The 20103-nt window shown below is 49.1% G+C and overlaps 2 protein-coding genes across 4 annotated transcripts in view; one reads left to right on the forward strand and one right to left on the reverse strand.

The window, feature by feature from the left end:
• Positions 1-17656, reverse strand: part of LOC309651887 (uncharacterized protein C1orf105) — a gene marked incomplete at its 5' end in the record, with an annotated part of 47614 nt that extends 29958 nt beyond the window's left edge. Inside the window, 4 exons of the mRNA XM_082445040.1 lie at positions 3596-3758; positions 12920-13010; positions 16087-16172; positions 17411-17656. Coding sequence (XP_082301166.1) covers positions 3596-3758; positions 12920-13010; positions 16087-16172; positions 17411-17656 — 586 coding nt within the window. The remainder of the gene's footprint in view (positions 1-3595; positions 3759-12919; positions 13011-16086; positions 16173-17410) is intronic.
• Positions 17119-19815, forward strand: PIGC (phosphatidylinositol glycan anchor biosynthesis class C). 3 transcript variants are annotated; one of them, XM_082438774.1, is made up of 2 exons: positions 17119-17278; positions 18409-19815. In XM_082438774.1, the coding sequence occupies exon 2, from the start codon at positions 18627-18629 to the stop codon at positions 19518-19520; it is 894 nt and encodes a 297-aa protein (XP_082294900.1). In that variant the 5' UTR covers positions 17119-17278; positions 18409-18626; the 3' UTR covers positions 19521-19815. The 3 variants fall into 3 exon arrangements, with proteins under 3 accessions (XP_082294900.1, XP_082294901.1, XP_082294902.1); XM_082438775.1 differs by lacking the exon at positions 17119-17278 and adding an exon at positions 17313-17596; XM_082438776.1 differs by lacking the exon at positions 17119-17278 and adding an exon at positions 17622-17641.
• Positions 19816-20103: the final 288 nt, after the last annotated feature.

Genomic DNA, 20103 nt, shown 5'->3' on the forward strand with positions numbered 1-20103 from the left:
GACATGATTTTAGGATTGGTTCAACCTTCGGTCTTAGCTTTAAAGGAATAAGAGCTTGTTTTAAAAAAACACACACAATTAATGACTCAGGATTTGAGACTTTCTTTAAAGTACCAAACTTGCAAGATAAATAAATTGGAACAAAACATTTCAAAAGTCTCTTTCATAGAAGAGTACCTTTGGCTCAGAAATTCCAGTTTTCCATTTAAAGTCTGTAAGGAATATTTTTTAGAATGACTTTTATTGTGATCCAATAGAAGAGCACTTAAAAAAGTATAGAGTTGGGGGCGGTAAATGTCACTAGCGCTGGAGTCTGTACTGCTCAAATACACATTTCTTCCATGGCCCTGTCTGCTTGGGCCAGGACGTGGTTTTGGTGCATCTGAGTCTATATTTTAGTTTGTACAAATGGCTCTGAGCTCATACAGGGCAATATAACAACTCCTGCTGTCATCTAAGGTTACAAAAAGACCTATTTATTTCTCCACGTTACTGCTCTCCGTAGAGGAAACAAATTAAAGATTGCCATTAGATCACATATAACTTTTTTGTTTAGTCATATGGAAGGGTGACTGTATGTTTACATTTCAACCATCTACCGCAAGGCAAGTCCACCAATCTTGGTGCCTTATCTGGGGTGACTCCACGTTTTGAGTTTTTTAATAAAGTGAAAACTTAGTCCTTCTTCCCGGTCTGGTAGTTAAAGGCAGGAAAAACCCTGAAATCTAACTAAGTCAACTTTGACTGGATTTTATTTTTGATATACTTGATCTTGATAAGAAAGCAGCAAATGACAACAAACTGATAACAGTAATTTTAGTCACTATAAAGTAGCAGAGGCTGTCTTAGACTCAAGAAAATTTATGTGCAATCTCCCATACTTTATGAATTAGATATGTCATCCACATGGAGAATTTGTATTTAGTTCTGCCTAAGTTATCGAAGAAATCTCCTATCCTATGCCTTGTACTATTCTTATGAAGGTAGAAAGGAAGATTATAGTTTCTACAGTAGTTTCCATAGCTGTTCAGGCAAAGAGGTTAAAAACAACTTTTTTTGTCTAACTATGTACTATAACCAGAAAATGAAACCACTCAAGAAGCTCATCCCTAAAGCATTCCCTAAGCATTTTACTTATTATATTTCTCAATCCACAACCGATATAACCAGATACAAAGCTGTGTCCTAATTTAAATCTTTGATTTACCTATGACTCATAGATTTGCTATGGATAGTTGCTAAAGGATAGTTTCAGATCATCTGGGATTATCATAGTTCTTGGTTGCACCAATGGAAGAAAGTCCCATGTAGAACAATGCCCCAAACTGCATTCTAATTTAAAGAAATAACGTACTGCCTTAGCAAACTCAAGTTGTATTTAATATGAGTTATTAATACATCATTTTCTGGGCTTCCCTGGTGGCACAGTGGTTGAGAACCTGCCTGCCAATGCAGGGGACACGGGTTTGAGCCCTGGTCTGGGAAGATCCCACATGCCGCGGAGCAACTAGGCCCGTGAGCCACAACTACTGAGCCTGCGCGTCTGGAGCCTGTGCTCCACAACAAGAGAAGCCGCGACAGTGAGAGGCCCGTGCACCGCGATGAGGAGTGGCCCCCGCTTGCCACAACTAGAGAAAGCCCTCGCACAGAAACGAAGACCCAACACAGCCAAAAATAAATAAATAAGTTAATTAAAAAAAAACAAAACATCATTTTCTGCTTTCTCCTTTCTCTTGTTAAATTTATTCCTAAGTATTTTAATTTTTTGATGCTTTTATAAATGGAATTGTTTTCTTAATTTCAGTTTTGGATTGTCCACTGTGAATATCTAGGAATAAAATTATTTTCTGTATATTGATCTTGTGTCTTGTGACTCTGCCGTACTCATTCATTAGCTCTAGTAGATTTTTTATGGAACCCTTAGGACTTTCTATATATAAAATCACATCATCTGCAAATACAGTTTTATGCTTTCCTTTCTAATCAGGATACCTTTAATTTCTTTTTCTTGCCTTAACTGTCCTGACTAGAAGGTACAGTACAATGGCGAACAGCAGTGGCAAGAGCACACATCCTGGTCTTGTCCCTGATCTTAGGGGAAAATATCCAGTCTTTCCTCACTAAGTCCGATGTTAGCTGTGGGTTTTTTGTAGACACCCTGTATCAAGTTGAGGAAGTCCCTTCTATTTTTAGGAGTCTTTTTATGCTTTCCCAATATCTCTGCTCAACCCCCTGCAGAGAATGGAGGGGTCTCAGTGACAACAGCAGACGGACAGCCCCTCCCCTCCCGAGTCCCCGCCCCAGAAGGAAGGGGAGCTGCTACTGCACATAGAGAGACACGGGTATTTCACGCTCATTTTCTATCACTTCCCACCAGGGTGTGTGCGCCCCAGTTCCGACAATGGTAGGGAAGGGCCCTTGGGCACTTTTGTGTCTGAGGCCCTTCCTTTGGGCATCTGCAGGAATGGTAAAACCACGGTGTGTGCTTCCACTTGGGGGCAGGTTTGGGAAAGAGCAAAGGTCAGAAAAGAGGTCTTGAGAAAGAGAACAGTTGTCAAGGTCCCAAGTGAGCCGGCTGGCCAGGGCCCGCTTAGGCCTGGGGTCAGGGCACATTCTAAATGTGGACACAGTGATTCCAGGAATGAGACCAGGAGAAATCCCAATCCCAGCTTCTCAGATCACAGTCAGTGCTAATACTGAACACCGTGATCCTAATTATGCAGGACATGAACAGAGATCGGGACATCCAGGTACAGCTTTGCTGGTAGCTTCAGTTACATTTCCAAATCCCACATGACAACCCAGAAAACTGCTTGCTGGCTGGAAGCAGTTTTGCCATGAACTCATCAAAGGAGGCTCTCTCGTGTCTCCTGTTTGTCTTCCACTCCTTGTCCTTCCTCTTTCTGCACATCCAGCCCCACTTTCCTCCCCGAGTCAAAGGAGAATCACAGGCTACTAGAATTGGAGAGACCCTTCCCAAACCCTAACCTAACCGTTTAGCTAAATTAACCTTCCACCCAGCCTGGTGCTCGCTCTGAAGGCCCCTAACCCTACCCCCTAAACTGACCCAAGTCCTAGCTCCAACACGTACAGCACCCCCCAAAACACGCCTCTTTCTTCAGCAGCTCTGATGGCAGAGCTACGTCCTTGTGGCGCCCACATCCCTTTGATAGCCTTTCTTTTCCTAAAACTCCCCCCACCCACCATCCCCCCCACCAGCTACAAACGACCCCTATAGCCAGGAAGAACCAGAGACTCTCTCCCCAGCTCCACCACCACTGCGGTCGTGGCTGAATTTATGACAAACCCCAAGATGAAGCTGCTTGTTTCATGGGTGTGATGCTGGAGTGCTGTGTTGGAGACGTGGTAAGGGGGAGAAGAGGCTTCATAACCTCCGGCACCTCTGTAAGGGGCGGTTACCCGAGGAGCCCAAAGCAGCGTGGCTCATCTCGGCTCTTCCCCTCTGGCCCAAGCTGCCTTGGTTCATTTATCATTTGGTTTGTTGCAAATGGGGAGATTTAGCATATCGTGTCAGGAGCCGGTGTCCCCAGGACCAGCAGCTGCTCATCTGCAGCCCTTCCTGCGAGGCCCCGTCATGGTCCCTCTGCTGGGCTTTGGTGGGGAAGGGGTAGGGCCGTGCCCTGGGGGTGCTCACGCCCATGTCTGCCATCCTCCTCGACTACCATTTTCATTGCTCGACACGTGGAGCACAGCTGCTTGTTTCTGATCAGCGTGGGGTCTCTCTGGTTCCCCCCGGCCTGTGCGGAGAGAGAGAGACAGAGAGAGGTGAGGAAATGGTGGGGAATCTGGGGCAGCAAAGAACTGGGTAAGGGGTGGAGGGGTGAGAGAAGTAACCGTTATTTCTTCCATGAAACAGAGATGGACACTTCGGTCTCAGCCCCATCCCGGTGGATATGAAACCCAGGCTTGTCTGTGGCTGGTAAATTCAGAGAGGGTTTAGGCAGGAGGGGTTGAGCCACAGACTAAACGGTGACCTTGGGCCCCTGTGTACAGTGGGACAGGAATAAGACAGCTGGCAGCGGGGGTGGGGCTGGGGGCTGAAATCCAGCTAGGTCCCTCTTTCCAACCCGAGCACCCAGTCTGAGGGGCTGCGCTCTCTCGTGGGTGACACACTTCCTACATTTCATACAAAAGTTCCACCATCTGGACTAGTTGAAGACCTCTGACGGCCTGAGAAGAATGAATAGGAGACTTCTGCAAACCTCCTTTCTCTGGTCCCTCTGAAATCCTACCCTCTTTTCTCACACCTTCACTTTGGCCTGACATCAGCTCTCAAGCCTCCACTGCCCAGCACCACGTGGCCCCTCTGCACCTCCCCGGAGCCGCCGATCAAGCCCTAGGCAGAACCGGAGCTGGTGTGTGGGTCCTGAGCCCCCTCTCTCCCCTAGAGGAGGGAGGCAAAGAAACCACCAGTGCAGGGAGAGTGGGGCACCCCTTCTGCTCACTGGAACCCCTGCTTTCTTTCTGACTCCACTTGTGCCAAAGGGTGGAAGAGTGGGCTTCGGGGCGTTTCCACCTGAAACACAGGCTTCTCATTCGCATGACTGATGAAAGCTTGGTTAGGGAGCAAATGGCAGCTTGAGGTTAACATTCTGTCTGGGGATTCTCCTACCCTTCCCCACTCACACTGACACCAGAGTCGTGAGATAGGTTCTTAGGAAGCATAGAATTCAGGGGAGAGGAGGGCCACAGGGACAAGCAGACAGTCACCGGGAACTGAAGTCTCCTCTTCCATGTGGTCGAGTTGGCGACCTATCACTGCAGGTGTGCACGCCTGTGCCCTGACCTGCTCCTGGGCTGCCCTGCGAGGTGTGCGGAACAGGAAGAGGAGGAATGTGTCTGTGCAGCGTGGGCAGTGAGTGCCTGGGCTGGGCTCCTAAGGTGACTTTTGCTGGATTGTCTCGTGAGAGACACGTGGCGCTTGCGTGCGGCATTATTGGGGATTGAGGACTGTAAACGATGTACCACGTTGGATTCTTTTGACAAATATTTAAAATACATTTCAAATTTACAGGCCATTTTCAAAGAAGCAACTCAGTATCCCCACGCCGTGGGCTGGCATGTGAAAGCATGAGTGGGAACGGCTAGATTTATCACTCGGCAACAAACCTTCATCGTGAGGCCACCACGTAGAGGGCGCTGTGATGGAGTCACAAAGGTGAATAAGAAGGTTTCTGGCCCAAAGGAAGACCAGGGATGAATACAGACTTATGAATTTGTCCATTTGCTACGTACTGGGGACACTAAGATAAAGAAGACACAGCTTCTGACTGCAAGCTGCTCACCACCCAGCAGCCTGGGTACCAAGAAGTGTGCTGGTGTTGAAGGGCAGAAATATACTGAGGCCACAGGGGATCGGAAGGGAGGTGCTGAGCTCATCTGGTGGGAGTGGGGCGTCAAGGAAAGGGTCTGAGGAGGGTTGAAAGAACAGGCGGTGCTCAGGTAGGTGTTGGAGGTGGTGAGCAAGGAGGGGGGCGGCATTCCAACCTAGGAACGCTGTGCAACAACATGGAAGAAAGACCTGGCCAACCCGCTCCAGGTAAGTGACGACAGCCTGGAATGGCCAGTTGTCTGTGGGAGGAGGGAGGAGGGAGGCTGGAGAGGACCCCCCCATACCCTGCCCACCATCAAGCCCATCAAGCCCCCACTCCCACCCCCCAGGGCTGACTCCTTTACTCTTCTGGGCTGATTCAACCTCCTACCTTATCTTCCCTGTACCCTGGGGGTGGGATCTCCTGGGCCCCAGGCTTTTCCCTCTGTCCCTCACATCTTTCAGTTCTGAGACTAAGACACTGTTCTGAAACTGCGATTCAAGGCTGGATGCATAAGGTAACACTGAAGAAGCGAGGATGCTTCTGGGCCTTCAGCAAAGAGAGCAACTGCGTCCCACGTGAGGAATCAGGAAGGGCTTCTGGAAGCAGCATCTTTGTTTGGTTTGAAAGGATGAGGAAGGCCTGGATGCTGGAGGTGGGGTGGGAGGGTTCTCAGGCAGGTTTGGTTTTAGTCGAGTTAGAAGCAGATGCTTGTCTTTCCTGCAGTTGATTCTGCCACCTTTTCCAGACTTCTGGTTTCTGCATAAGAATACACCAGACCCCACAGGGACTGGAATCACGGGGTGCATGGCAAACCAAGCAACAAACACGCATGGTGCACGGCAGGAGCTTGCTAGGTGAATGACAGCTGAGCCTGTGACTCCAGAGTGCCCCACCACGATGACTGTCATCCTTTGGAATCCGAGGGAAAAAATGCCATATATATTGCCTTATCTGGCCTTGTTAACTCCTTACCCTTTATGATATAGCTTAGATGTTTCTTTCTTAGAAAATCTTTCTCCTGACCCCCTTACCTGGGTGCCCGCCTCTCGGGGTCCATCACAGATTTGGTATAACTCTTGTAGCAATTTGTACTGTTGTTCTTTTATTTTTTTAATGTGTTTGTTTCCTCCGCCAGGCTGAGAGTTCTTTTTTTTTTAAATTAATTAATTATTTATTTATTTATTTATTTATTTATTTTTGGCTGTGTTGGGTCTTCGTTTCTGTGCGAGGGCTTTCTCTAGTTGCGGCGAGCGGGGGCCACTCTTCATCGCGGTGCGCGGGCCTCTCACTATCGCGGCCTCTCTTGTTGCGGAGCACAGGCTCCAGACGCGCAGGCTCAGTAGTTGTGGCTCACGGGCCTAGTTGCTCCGCGGCATGTGGGATCTTCCCAGACCGGGGCTCGAACCTACGTCCCCTGCATTGGCAGGCAGATTCTCAACCACTGCGCCACCAGGGAAGCCCCAGGCTGAGAGTTCTTTAAGAACAAGAATGTATCTCACACATGTTTGGATGTATAAGAGGCTGACTTCCAATTTTCTCACCACCGAGAACTCTTTTTATTATTTCTTTCCCCTTGACTCAAGTTTTGAAAGCTCGTGATCACCACGGGAACTATTCTGCGTACTCCTAAGTCCTTCTCCTGTTTATGTTGATCAAACATGTATAACGACAAGTGCAAGTTTCCAAGGGAAGTACTGATGAACACCACTGACCCGAAATAGGACAGGAATCTAGAACTCGTCTCGGAATCGGCACACAGTAGGCATTCAACACATGTTGGCCGAATGAATGAATCAGTGTGAGTGTTTTAAGCTATCAGGTATAAACAGAGACATGACCAGCATACATGTATGTCCATAAATCCCTACAAGACACACATGTGTGAAGATCACTATTATAACAGCACTGTCCTCAGGGAAACATTACAGGACATTTGTGTGCAACAAATTCATCTGTACCGAATTCTTAGGAAACGCAGAGGCTGGAGGCAAATTGCTCGGCTCCAGACCTGGCGATGAGAGACTTGGCTGTGGTCAGTCACAGAAACGCCCTGGGCCTCCCATCCCCCTGGTGCTGCTGGTTTCTGCGGCCAATAGGCCAGAGGCCAACTCTAATCCTGCCCACGCTGTCTATGGGGAGAAGAAAAAGTCTTTGATGTGTGGCTTCAGTCACCTCTGCCAGGAAAGTGGCAGTGACTCCACTTGAGACTCGTCGTCAGCCAAAGCCTCAACCCTGAGAAGAGCCACTGTATCCCTCCTCACTTGGAGAGGCGGGCAAGGGCCCTGGGGCTGTCTGTGCAATGTGTTTGTTAGGCAGCCGTGATGGGCGATCCTGCCTGGCCGGTCTACGAAGCAGCCGACGCAGACAGTTTGGGATTCTGTGTTCTCCCTGGGCCTCAGCTTCCTTCCTCAGCCCTGAAACCAAGACCTTTTCCTTCCGCAGCACGTCCTTCTCACTCCCGGTTTCCCTCGGGCCCGCTCAGCACACTAGCAGGAATGGAGAGTGAACTGGCTGGTGGTTCTGAGCACAGGCCCCCCAGCTGTTATCATCTGTACAGTCAGAGCCACCAAGAAAGGAGGCTCGGAAACGTTCATGGGGTTCTCGTTTCCCCAGCAGCTGTCCCCAGGAGAGCAGATGGCAGTGTGACAGGAGAGCCACGCCAAGGCATGACGCAGAGCTCAGCCGGGCCCCAGAAGCCGAAGCCTGCTCTCCACACTTCACACCTGGAAACACCTTCATACCTGAGCTCAGTGTCTGCTCAGGTGCCTAAGCTCCGGCTCGTGGCCCAAGTCCTTGGCCTCCTGGAATCTTTGGGAAAGAAACAGAATTGTTTCTCCCTCTCCCTCCCTCTTCCTCTCCCCTGTCTCTGTCTCTCTCTCTCTCACACACACACCTGTCCACATAACAAAAACTGAAAAATGTAAGCACCAGATGGCAATTTTAAAAATAGCCATCACAAGCATGAGTCGAGGGGCACCAACAAGTCTGCCTCTGATCTCGCCCAACGCCTCTGTTCCTTTCCTCCTTCCCTCTCCTGCCTTAACTGGGAGGCACCTCGTCAGTCACCTACTTCAACTCTTTCATTGAACACGGTGAGGAAACTGGCCCAGAAAGGTTAAGAGATTTGTCCAATAGCACGTACATTTAGTTTCCATCAGCCAGAAAGTTCTTTGCATCAAGGGTCAAAGAAAGACTACCTTTTCTCAGGAAGAGAGTGGACTCTTAGGGTCCACATCAGGACATAATGATTCCTGCATCCCTTAGGATCCAAAAAGTAGTGGTCGGAGAACTGTTTTCAATATTCAAACAAAAAAACCCCTATCATAACTACACATTTTCCTGCTCTCTGACAACACCAACCATCTCAATTAAAGAACAAAGCTGAACATAGTTTTAAAATTACTCTTGCTGTTCACTAGGAAAAATTTCCAACATACACGAAATGATCGACAGCTGTGTACTTACCATCCAGACTTGTTAAACTTGGTTTTTATTTCCTTATTTATATCATTATTTACATTTAGATCATTATTTCAGGTCAGTGGTACGCATCAGTACTTGCCTTTAAACGTTGTACCTGTTGTTGTATGTGTTTGATCAACAGGAGGAGGGATGGGGAGTATGTGAGGATGTTTCCCTGGTGGTCGTGAATTTTCAAAAACTGAGAGTCAATGAGAGAAAATAATAATAGAGTTCTCAGTGGTGAGGAAACCGCAAGTCGCCTCCCATAGGTGTTCCCAGCCACATCTCCACTGCAGTGTTGTCACCCGGGGCTTTTTGTCACAGGTCTGCCAAAAGCAACATAAACAATGCTCTCCTCTTTCCCCTGACTCGTTAAGGCTGGAACAACAAAGCCAGTCAAGGAGAGTAGCCGGGGCTGGGGGCAGGAATGAAGGGAGTGGGGGGCACTTTATTCTCCTCAAAGAATTGGTCACAGCCAACCCTGCAAGCAGGCAAAGAGGCTCCAGGGGCTCCCGCTGCAGTTCCCCGATCAGCCCCACGTCGGCTCTGCCTGTCCGTGAGCTCTAAGTCACCTCCCGACCTCAAGTATCCAATTATCATGGTTCGCTTTCTTCTTTCACGGCATGCGGAGGAGTCCTGAGTCAAGGCCTGGAAAAGGCAGGTGAAAGCCCTGCCTAGTAAAGAAGCTGCTCCACAGGTGTTTAAATGGGGAAGTGTTTAGGCCTCATTTCTCTGTCTTCATTTTCTGTTTTTCTTCTTTGGTAGCTCCGACTCTCCTCTTCTGTTTCCTTTTTGGTGTCTGTTGTCCCCTGACCTCTCTATGTGTCTCTGGCTTCTGCTGTCTTGCTCTTTGTCTCCCTCTCCCTGTCTTTCTGTCTCTGAGCCTCTGTTTCTTCTCTGTCTCTCTGGCTCTTCACTAAGGCATCCTGCTCCAGTCACACAGAGACTCGCCCCTGCCCTGGGAGTGCTCCTGGGCAGGACAGAAAGGCCATTTGGAATGTGGATGTTCGAAGTTCTGCCTTTTGACCTGTGATGGTGAGGAGGAAGGGAGCCAGGTGGCAGGACCTTTGCACCTGTGCCCTGGGGCCAGGACCTCTAGTTGGCTGCGGGGCTACCACAGCTTCCCGACAGGTCCCTGATTTGGAGGAGTAGGAAGAGATAAGAGATGGTGCATTCCACTCCCACAAGGTACCACACAGTTTCTCTCTAGAAAGGAGCAGCGCACACATGCAGGCCTCGTGCTCGCAGCCGACTCTGGGGGCTGCATTCAGATCTAAGGAGGTCTGTGTGGCAGGCAAGGATCTGACGTGAGGCAGCTGCCAGGTGCCCCAACGGAACAGGGATCCCAGGTCCCTATGAAGGGTGGCAGAATATGCCTCCCCCAAATCTGCCACTTTGGCCTCAGCATCATTTTGCGCTAAGACACTTGGGAAACAGCAGGTGCAAGAAGGGTGCTCCGACCCGCCTCCTTTTCTTCCGAAAACCAGGAGAAAAAACCCCAAATGGGAGATGTCCTAATACCGGGAGGAAAGCATCACTCTTATCTTCAAGGACAAGAAGTTGAAGCCAAGAGAATTCTGTACAAACAGACCTTTTCGAAATAATTCTTATCCTCCTTTAGCCTCCCCACAGTTTAGTTACTTTTCCACAATTGCCCCTCTTTTCTTAACCTACTATAAAAACATTCAGGTCTTGCCACTTTGGGTCTTCATTTCCTTATAAAGGGTCCTGTGTCACATAAAACTTCTAGTAAATAAATTTACATGCTTTTCTCCTGTTACTCTGTCTGTCAATTTAATCTCAGGCCCAGCCCCAAACCCTAAGACGGCAAAGGTACAGTAAACTTTTTTCTCCCCTACACCTGTTAGCCCTTCCAATCAGCAAGAGCGACTCCCTCTCTCTCTTTCTCTGGTGGAGGGTCAGCCCCCGACAGGGTGATGGTGAGGGTTAGGGGTTCATGAGGTACCGGAGTCTCCTGTCCCAGCAGGAGCGATGGACTTGCGACCGCCTGGGTCCGCCTAGAGACCAGTCCCCGCGGGCTCAGCCTATTGGCCAGGCCGCGGAAGCTGTTGCTCTTGGCTTCCATCTAGTGGCCGCATGTGAGTATTGCAGCCGTGAAATTCTAAGCTCTGCTGAAGGGGGTGCCTCTCGCTCGACCCGCTTTCCTCCCCCGCCTCAGAACCTTAGTGCCTAGGATGGCACGGTGTACTGAGACCCAGAGCAGACCCGGACGAGGAGGCGCTCGGTAGCAGGGGAGAGCCTGTCTCAGGAAGAAGTTCAGAGACGAGTGACTAGAAGGCTTCTTGCTGGCTCTGCAGCAACAGAGGGGTCAGCCCTGTCTCCGCTCAGCCTCCTCCGTGCATTTCTTACCCACTTGCCCGTCCAGTCTAGGGTGTTAGGGGGATTCGTGCTTGACTCTCAAGCACAGCCCTGACTCCGCCACTTCTGTGCTTGTAAACCGGGAACGTTGGCACGTCCCCTCCGTGCCCGGGCGGGGTCCACCCCCCTCCTTAGGTCCCTCCCACTTCAGCCAGGGCTCCTGCCGGCCTGATTCCTTGATGTTCTGCCCGCACGCTCAGTCTCCCTGTCTCTGCTCCCCCGGCTGTTCCTCCGCTTGTGGAAAGAATATCTTCCAGATCCAGTGCAGATGCCGCTTCCTCTTGAATCATTCCCTCGCCCCGTCTCCGCTCGCCCCTCCCCCAGGCCGCAGGTGACCTTTCCTCCCACCTCCTCTGGCCAGTACTTTGCCCCTCTCTCTCTTATTCCGCGGTGGCGTACCTGGCCGTCCGCACACTCATTTGTGTGGGTGGCATCTGACTTATCTCCGTATCTGCGTTCAGCCAAGCGACACGAGGGCTCTGTAAGCGTTTATCCCCTGACACGGGGGCTCGTCCCCACCGCGGCTCACACTTGGCTCTGGCTGCGAGTGGGCACTGCGCCAGGGGCTCTCGGAACGCCGCTTCGCGCGCTGCCTTCAGTGGCCCGGGCTGTGTGACTTGTGATCTTTCGGGTGGAGAAACTGCTCTCATCCCCGAGAGTCCTCTGTCTGCCTCCACCTGGGGCAGATGCTCGCTGCACAAGCACCCCTGATGTGGGTACCCCCCCCCCCGCCCCCTGGAGCTCAGCGTCCCGGAGTGTCACTCGGCAGCCAGTCGTGGCAGGTTTCCGTGAGGTGAAGGGGAGATCACGAGCTCTTAACGCGAAATTCCATGGGTTTAGGGGGTTGTAGGTGGGAGACAGAGGGGTTCATGGTGGGTGGGGTAGGGGGTTAGAGACTGCAGAAAAGGGTTCGTTCTGGACACAGGCTAGAAGCAGTCTCTGAAGGTCTCAGGGAAGATCCCTTAATATGAATTTTTGGGGGTTCCCTTTTTTTTTTTTTAAAGGTTTTTATTTATTGATTGATTGCTATGTTGGGTCTTCGTTTCTGTACGAGGGCTTTCTCTAGTTGCGGCAAGCGGGGGCCACTCTTCATCGCGGTGCGCGGGCCTCTCACTATCGTGGCCTCTCTTGTTGCGGAGCACAGGCTCCAGACGCGCAGGCTCAGTAGTTGTGGCTCACGGGCCTAGTTGCTCCGCGGCACGTGGGATCGTCCCAGACCAGGGCTCGAACCCGTGTCCCCGCATTAGCAGGCAGATTCTCAACCACTGCGCCACCAGGGAAGCCCTGGGGGTTCCCTTTTTGATGATTCTAACCCGATTCTTAGTTCTAGTGGACGGAGCTCTAAGACACTCAAGACAGGGTGCAGAAGAGGGGTTCATTCACATCTTTCAACAAGTCTCTGTTAAACACTGACGATGAGCCAGACTCAGGGCTGTGTTAAGGAGATAGGAAATGGCTTTGTACCCAAATTTTCTGTCATTCTAGAACTAGCTATGGTTATTTTTTCTTTTTAAAAAATTTTTATTTTGGCTGCACTGGGTCTTCGTCGTGGTGCGTGGGCTCCAGAGTGCGAGCTCAGTAGGTTGCAGCGCGTGGGCTTAGTTGCCTGCAGCGGCATGTGGGATCTTAGTTCCCCGACCAGGGCTCGAACCCACGTCCCCTGCATTGGAAGGCGGATTCCCAACTACTGGACCACCAGGAAAGTTCCAGTTTTCTTTTCAATTAAAAAAAAAATTGAGTACCTTAGATAAGACATCTGGAGCTTGGAACAAAATTGGCAATTTCATATCCTTCTTGGATGAAACCAGAAAAGTGGCAGACGAATGAGGATATCTGAGGAATCAAAACAAGAGCAAGTTAGAACCGTAGTCCCCGGTTTGAAGAACCAGGCTCTTGGCTGTTTCAGAGAGAACCCTAGGGACACCCAAGGAGTTGCTCCCCACTCCGATCCTGGAGGGCCCAGGACATTTTGGAGCTGCCACAAGATTTTCCCTCTTTAGTCACTCTGGCTTCTCTGCCCCTTTGGTTTTGAACTAACCAATGCCAGTTCTAGATTGTCAGAGACAGTGTGCAAACAAGGCAAGAAAATAATTGTTCAGAAAAGCAGATGGATATTTAACTGATATTTAACAAAAGCAGTCCTCTCCTGCCTGCCCTGCTTTCTCAGTTTCTGTCCCTGCACCCTGAAACAATTCATCCATTTCCTCCCATGAAACATCTCCTTCCAACTACACTTTTCCTCTGGAACATTCCTTCTTTCCAGGCAGAAGGTGAGGCAGAGATGCTGCAGAGGTAACATCAGTTCTCTTCCCAGGGTGACAGGCCCTGCTGGCTGCTGTGGTTCATTTTATTACAGCGTAAGAAGCCAGGGTGTGCAGGCGGCCTGAGCATTGTAAACAGCCTGTGTGTACAGCCCTGTGCCTGCCCCGGCCTCCCTAGAAATGGAAACTCACTCGGAACGCTGGTAGTTCTGCCAACAGCACCTCTCCTCTCTTATGAGGAAAGATTTCATTGTCCCTTGTTCATTTATAACAAAGGCATGCGCAGGGAGTTTGGTGTTCATGAGGCATTTATTGTTTTATTTCTCCCACCATTTTCCTGGGCCCTGGGAGAGCGGGGAGGCAGGTCTGACCCAGCTCCTTCACTGCCTTTGTCTTTGATATGTGAACAGCTGGCCTTGGACTTGACATCCAAATGCTGACCAGGAGAGACCAGAGGCCACTTTAGAACTGCTTCAGCACACAATAATCTCAAACAAACAGGACCCGGTGTGACCTGAGGGCTTTCGAGACTGATGATGGGTGTGGCTTCAGCACAGTCAGGCCAACCTGAGAGAGACCTCCTGGAAGGAAGTGGTCTGTAGGCAGTGATCTTCAGACCCAGGTCTCACCTCCTCCAAGCCTGTAGGTGTGTTTCCAGAGCTCACAATTAGGGGTGCTCTGAGCACATTTCGCTAAATGTTCCTTTCTCTTTTTCAGACTGCTCTGTGTTGGAATTGCTTGTCCAAAGCTAGGTAATACTTAAAGCACATTCAGAACTTTCTAACCAAGTTCTCAAAAAAGGGTTTTGCCAAAAATAAACAGCTTGGAACTCAGAGCTTTGGCCACATGAAGAGTTTCCAATCCTTAGGAACTGTTGATACCTGAAGCATCCTTGCAAAAGACTTTCCATTCCTATCTTGTCCTTCTGAAAGCTCAGGGCACCTCACAGGTGCTGTCCAGTCGTTTTAGAATTCTTGCGAGGTAGATAAGCACCATGTCTCTTAACAAGAGTTGAGATTGCTGCCCAGATCCTCCCAGTACAGACATGAGTAGAGCTTCAGCAGACCATGTGAGGTAATTTCTCCTTGCAACTAGCTCAAGCATGGCTGGCTGCAGGAAAAACTACTCTTTCCCTTCTCAGCTGGCCGTCCCCTCTGACACTCGGGGACCCGGCTATGAAAGCGAGCAAGTTCTCAGGGTGATCAGTTGTGTTCTGGGCCCGCCTTTTTCAAGCCCCCCACCCTGAGTCCCCTCCCCACCTCCTACCAGAGGTTTGTACAATCAAGGAAAAAGGGAGCTGGGGGTGAGAGAGCCACGCATGGGGATGCTTTGCTCCTGGCTGCAGGGGCAAGTCTAAGGGGCTGGGGTGGGATGGGATAGTGGGATGTTATCCTATTTCGATGTCAGACAGGAGCCATTTCACACGAAAATCCAGATTTCTGCTATTGTTGGAAAACCCAGCAGATCTGGCCACTGGGGTCACATACCTGCAGGCAGTCCCAGTCCTTAAGGGAGGTGACCTCCCCTTCACTACAGTTCCCTTTGGCCAGCTCTATTCATTTATGCCGACCATCTGACTACCACTGTTATGTGAGTTTGTACCCTGCCCCCAATTAAAAGGTGCTAAATTGTCATTACTCATGGTGATCCTTGAACTGCTAACAACTCTTAATAAGAACTATGTTACCTGTGTTTTTATTTAGTAAATAAGCCTTTGGGTTTATTCAATCTCTGATTGCCTGCTTTATACTAAGACATTAGCTAGACTTTAGATATATTCAAAGTTATGGGAAAAAAAACAACAACAACCCAGAATCGAACAACAAACACTTCATAGGTGCTCTGAAAATACACAAAACTGTTTAGCTGCTTACTGAGAATGTGGTGTTTTAAACTGCAGCAGACAAGGCAAAGGTCCATGTTATTGAAGTGGGGATGTGGAGGGGATATCCCTCATGGAGAGTCATTTATCCATGGGCAGGAGGGTACGTGACAGTTACCAACAGGAGGAAAGACTGTTTTCAGAGAGCATAATCTCTCTAGCTTTCACACTCACCCTTCCTTTCATCCCCCCTTGGGGTGTATCACTACACCTGGGGATCAAAAAGGGGGGAGGAATGAGGAAACCCAGTTATTTCAAGTGGCAGCTCCCTACACATGAATTTCCCCAGTTTTGAAAAATAGAAACGTGTTCCATAGCAGTTGGTTTAAAAGGGCAGGACTGGTGAGATTGGAGGAGATTGTCTCAAAGTTTAAATATAGGAAGTTGCTACTCTGTAAAGACAGGAATTTATGGTTCTAGACTTCTGATGGTTAAAATTTTAAAACTTCAGACTAAAGCAGGGAGAAAAGATGATGAAGAGGACAGAAGTCTTTTGAAAGGCAGTGTCCATGGGCAAAATTCTCTTGCATTGTTAAGTGGTGGTGGTACAGAGGAAGGTTAATTGAGGTCTTATCTCCTCCAGCCAGGCCAATTCTCAGGGCTCACTTTTGTCTTAGAAACCCTGACCCTTTCTGGGTTTTGAGCACTTGACTTATGTCTCTCAACTGATCAGCTGTGCCCCTCAGATGATTGCCCCTAACCCTTAAGAAATCATCTTCCATGAGACTTTGCTTGAAACCTTTGCCCTCAGTGGCTGAGCTATTACCTTTTCAGGAGGCTGAGCACTAATGGCTTGTTTATGAGGCTGGCCTCACTACACCACGGAATCTTGTCAAATCTTGGAACAGAAACCTGGAAGGAAATGGAAAGAGATCATTTTGCAGGGTTTATTGCGCTTGGCTATTTCCGTCATTAGGATGATCAAAGTAAGCTAATAGCAGGTACACAGCAGTCAACACTTTACAAAGCATTTTTCTGTTTCATATTTGACCCTGTTGACTCTCCCATTAAGTAGCCAAGAGGAAATAGTGTTATCTCCATTTTACAGATGAAGAAATCAAAGCTTAGGCAGTGTGATTTGCTGAGTCACACAGCTAGTGAGTGGATTTAGGTTTTCTGACTTTTGTGTCCACTACATCTTGTGTTCTACTATATCCCTTTGCTTCTTCATTACTCCCATCTGTTCATGCATCTGCTTGTATTTCCATGACCTCAGCTGAACATTTGCAGCCGCCTATTCAACGTGTCTGGCTGTTTTCAGTCATGGGGCCCTCCACCCTCATCCCTTCTAGGAGGCAGAGGAAAGAACTGCACTTTGAAGCTATAGACAATTGGATATTAATCTTGGTTAATCCACTTCCCAACTGTGTGGCCTTGGAAAAATCACAACCTCTCTGAGCTTCAGTTTTGTCTTCCGTGAAAGGAGGACGATATCATCACTTTACAGGTCAATGCACAAGACAGAAAGCTTCATGAGGGGAGGGATTTTTGTCTGTTCTGTTCACCGCTGTATCACTAGAACCTAAAACAGTGCTTGATACTTGTAGATATTTAGTGAATATGTGTCCAGTGGATGCACGGATGCATGGGAAGTCCCTAGCTGAGGGCCTGAGTTCATAATAGGAGCTCCATCAAAGTAGCCGTTATAATCTCTCTTCTCCCAGCCCAGCCTCTCTCCCTTGCCCTTCGGACGCCACGTCCCAGTCTCCCCGTTGAGGATCGGCTTTCCTGGCTCAGAGCGTTCTTTCCGGGACAGGAGCCGGGAGTTCCTCTGAGCGGCCAGGAGGGGGTAGCAGCGACCTCGTGGCCGCGAAGGCCGAGGAAGGGCGCTCTAGCCGCGGAGGTTGTGGCGGCCCCGGAAGTGGTCGGCCGCCGACACGACCCCGGCGCCCCGGATGGGGAAGGAGGCGGGTGGCCGCTCTACCCCGGGCCGCGCACCCGTACGAGCTCGTGGGCAGGTGGGTTCCGAGTGAGAGTCAGTGTCTCCGGACCTCCTCCGCCACCCCCCGCAGGCCCGAGGCTGGGTGAGGGGCGGCGGCGGGCGGGGGAGGCCCGGGAGGGGGAGTAGGGCGCCCGCGGGGACACCCTACCCTGCCCCACCCCCGCCCCGTCCCCCGCCCTGCGGGCGGGCGTTGCCCTTTTCGGCGCCTCTGACCCTCCAGCCCCCGCGGCAGCCGTGAGATCCCCGGGCTGGGGTCCCTGCTGGAGTGAGGGGGGCTCTCAGGGTGTCTGGCTTGTGATGCAAAACCTATCGTGCTCTCCATGGAAGAAATAAGGTCGGGCAATAAGAATTTTCCTCGCAGACTTGCTGCATGACCTTGGTATTTCTGACTCATAGTTTTCCCATTGTGGAAAGGGTATCATTATCTTTGATCCTCCCGAGTTTCGCCGTTAATAAGCAGGATGATAGCTCTTTAAAGGATGTTAAGCTCAGTTAAGGGATTAAGAATCTTGAGTCCTTGGTTTTGGTTAGATAAACCAAAAAGCTCATATCTTTCTGTATCGTGAGGTTTACTTTTGTCTTTAGACCGGTAACTTTTTTTTTTTTTATTTTAAGTAACAGATGCCTTTGAGAGCCCAATAAAAGCTTAGAACCTAACCCTAGAAATTTGCATGAATTACAACTACAAATATGCATTGATAGGGTTTTTGAACGGTCTGAAGCCCATCTATAGACCTCAAGGAGGCACAGGCTTTGGGGCAGAATTTTCATTTTTCATTTGAATCTGGATCCACTATTTACCACTGTTAACTTGGGCTAAAGTTACCTAAGCACTTTGAATCTCAGCTTTTTTACTAGTTACAGTGAGGTTAATACTAACTTGCAAGGTAGTGGAGGTTAAATGAAAGAAGCTACGTAACACTCTTAGCACATAGTAAGCACTCCATAAGGGATAGCTGACAAGGGATTATAATGTAAAATCTGAAATGAAATTTTAATATCCATAATTATAAGATGGCCACCATGTGTATTCTGTTCAGACTGCTAATAAACTTCTAATAAAGCAATAAGTTGGTTTGATTTTTAACTCAGTCCTACCCTTGACCTTTCACAACTTCCATAGATTCATAGTCTCTCTTCTTCTAGGAACTTAGGTGTATTGTTCTGCCTCAGAGAACAAACTCATCTACTGTAGGCCTAGCCTGGGTTGCTACCTTTGAAAGCAAGGGAAGGTCGGTACAATATCAACCACAGCTCAGCATGGAATTTCCAGAGAGGTTTTATTTCAAAACTTTATAAAGATCGAGAACCACATGGACTTCTGCAAGGGAGATTGAACTGGCCTGAGTTTGAGCGAAAGGATAATGTGTGCCCAGCCTGTAACTAACACCAAAGAGGCCAGGTGGCAGAAGGTCTTGTATGAGCGACAGCCTTTTCCTGATAACTACGTGGATCAGAGCTTCCTGGAAGAGCTCCGGAAGAACGTCTATGCCCGGAAATACCAATACTGGGCTGTGGTATTTGAGTCCAGTGTGGTGATACAGCAGCTGTGCAGTGTCTGTGTTTTTGTGGTTATCTGGTGGTATATGGATGAGGGTCTTCTGGCTCCCCATTGGCTTTTTGGGACCGGCCTGGCTTCTTCACTGATTGGCTATGTTTTGTTTGATCTCATTGATGGAGGTGAAGGACGGAAGAAGAGTGGGCGGACCCGGTGGGCTGACTTGAAGAGTGCCCTAGTCTTCATAACTTTCACGTATGGCTTTTCACCGGTGCTGAAGACTCTGACGGAGTCCGTCAGCACTGACACCATCTATGCCATGTCAGTCTTCATGCTGTTAGGCCACCTCATCTTCTTTGACTATGGTGCCAATGCTGCCATTGTATCCAGCACACTGTCCTTGAACATGGCCATCTTTGCTTCTGTCTGCCTTGCCTCACGCCTGCCCCGGTCCCTACATGCCTTTGTCATGGTGACATTTGCCATCCAGATTTTTGCCCTATGGCCCATGTTACAGAAGAAACTGAAGGCATGTACTCCCCGCAGCTATGTGGGAGTCACAGTGCTTTTTGCATTTTCAGCCTTGGGAGGCCTGCTGTCCATTAGTGCTGTGGCAGCCATACTCTTTGCCCTTCTGCTGGTTTCCATCTCATGTCTCTGCCCTTTCTACCTCATTCGCCTGCAGCTTTTTAAAGAAAACATTCATGGCCCTTGGGATGAGGCTGAAATCAAAGAAGACTTGTCGAGGTTCCTCAGCTGAGTTAGGGACCTCCATTTCGTTACTGAGACAAGCTGATAGACCAGCCTTCCAACTAGTAGGAGATTTGAAGGCAGAGTTCCATTCTGGAAGTGGCATAATGATGTGGGTGGGAGATCAGAGATCAAAAGAAAAAAATTACCCATAGGCTTGGGCAGTGAAGGTGCTTATCCTTTCTGTTACTTTGTCGATGAAAAAGCTTCCTGGGGCCCTCTTGAATTATTGCCTCTCATTATTATTCTCTGTAACAAATGAAGTGATGTGGTTTCTGTTTATTAAAAAAATAACAACACATCCATCAAGTTGTCTTATGATTTTTCTGTGAGCAGAAGGCAGACAGAAGGGACATGAAGAGAGAGTAAGAGTGTGTGTGTGCATATAAAGTCACTTTTACCTTTTTCAGTGAGCTAAATGCAGGCTCTGTTATTTATCTACAGCTCAAATCCTAGAACCCTGGATGCTGTGTCCAGTTTTGTGGCCTGAGATCACAGAATTGGTCACTTAACCTTGACTCACAGTTTCCACTTAGTTCTTAATGAAGCATGGATGCAACTAGCTACAAGGGGCGTATGATGTGTCATAATAC

Source organism: Balaenoptera physalus (genome assembly GCF_965194825.1).
Source record: "Balaenoptera physalus genome assembly, chromosome: 1".
NCBI lineage: Eukaryota > Metazoa > Chordata > Mammalia > Artiodactyla > Balaenopteridae > Balaenoptera > Balaenoptera physalus.

Coding starts and splice junctions, on each gene's coding strand:
- PIGC (XM_082438774.1), top strand. CDS start 18,627: ATGTGTGCCCAGCCTGTAACTAACACCAAAGAGGCCAGGTGGCAGAAG.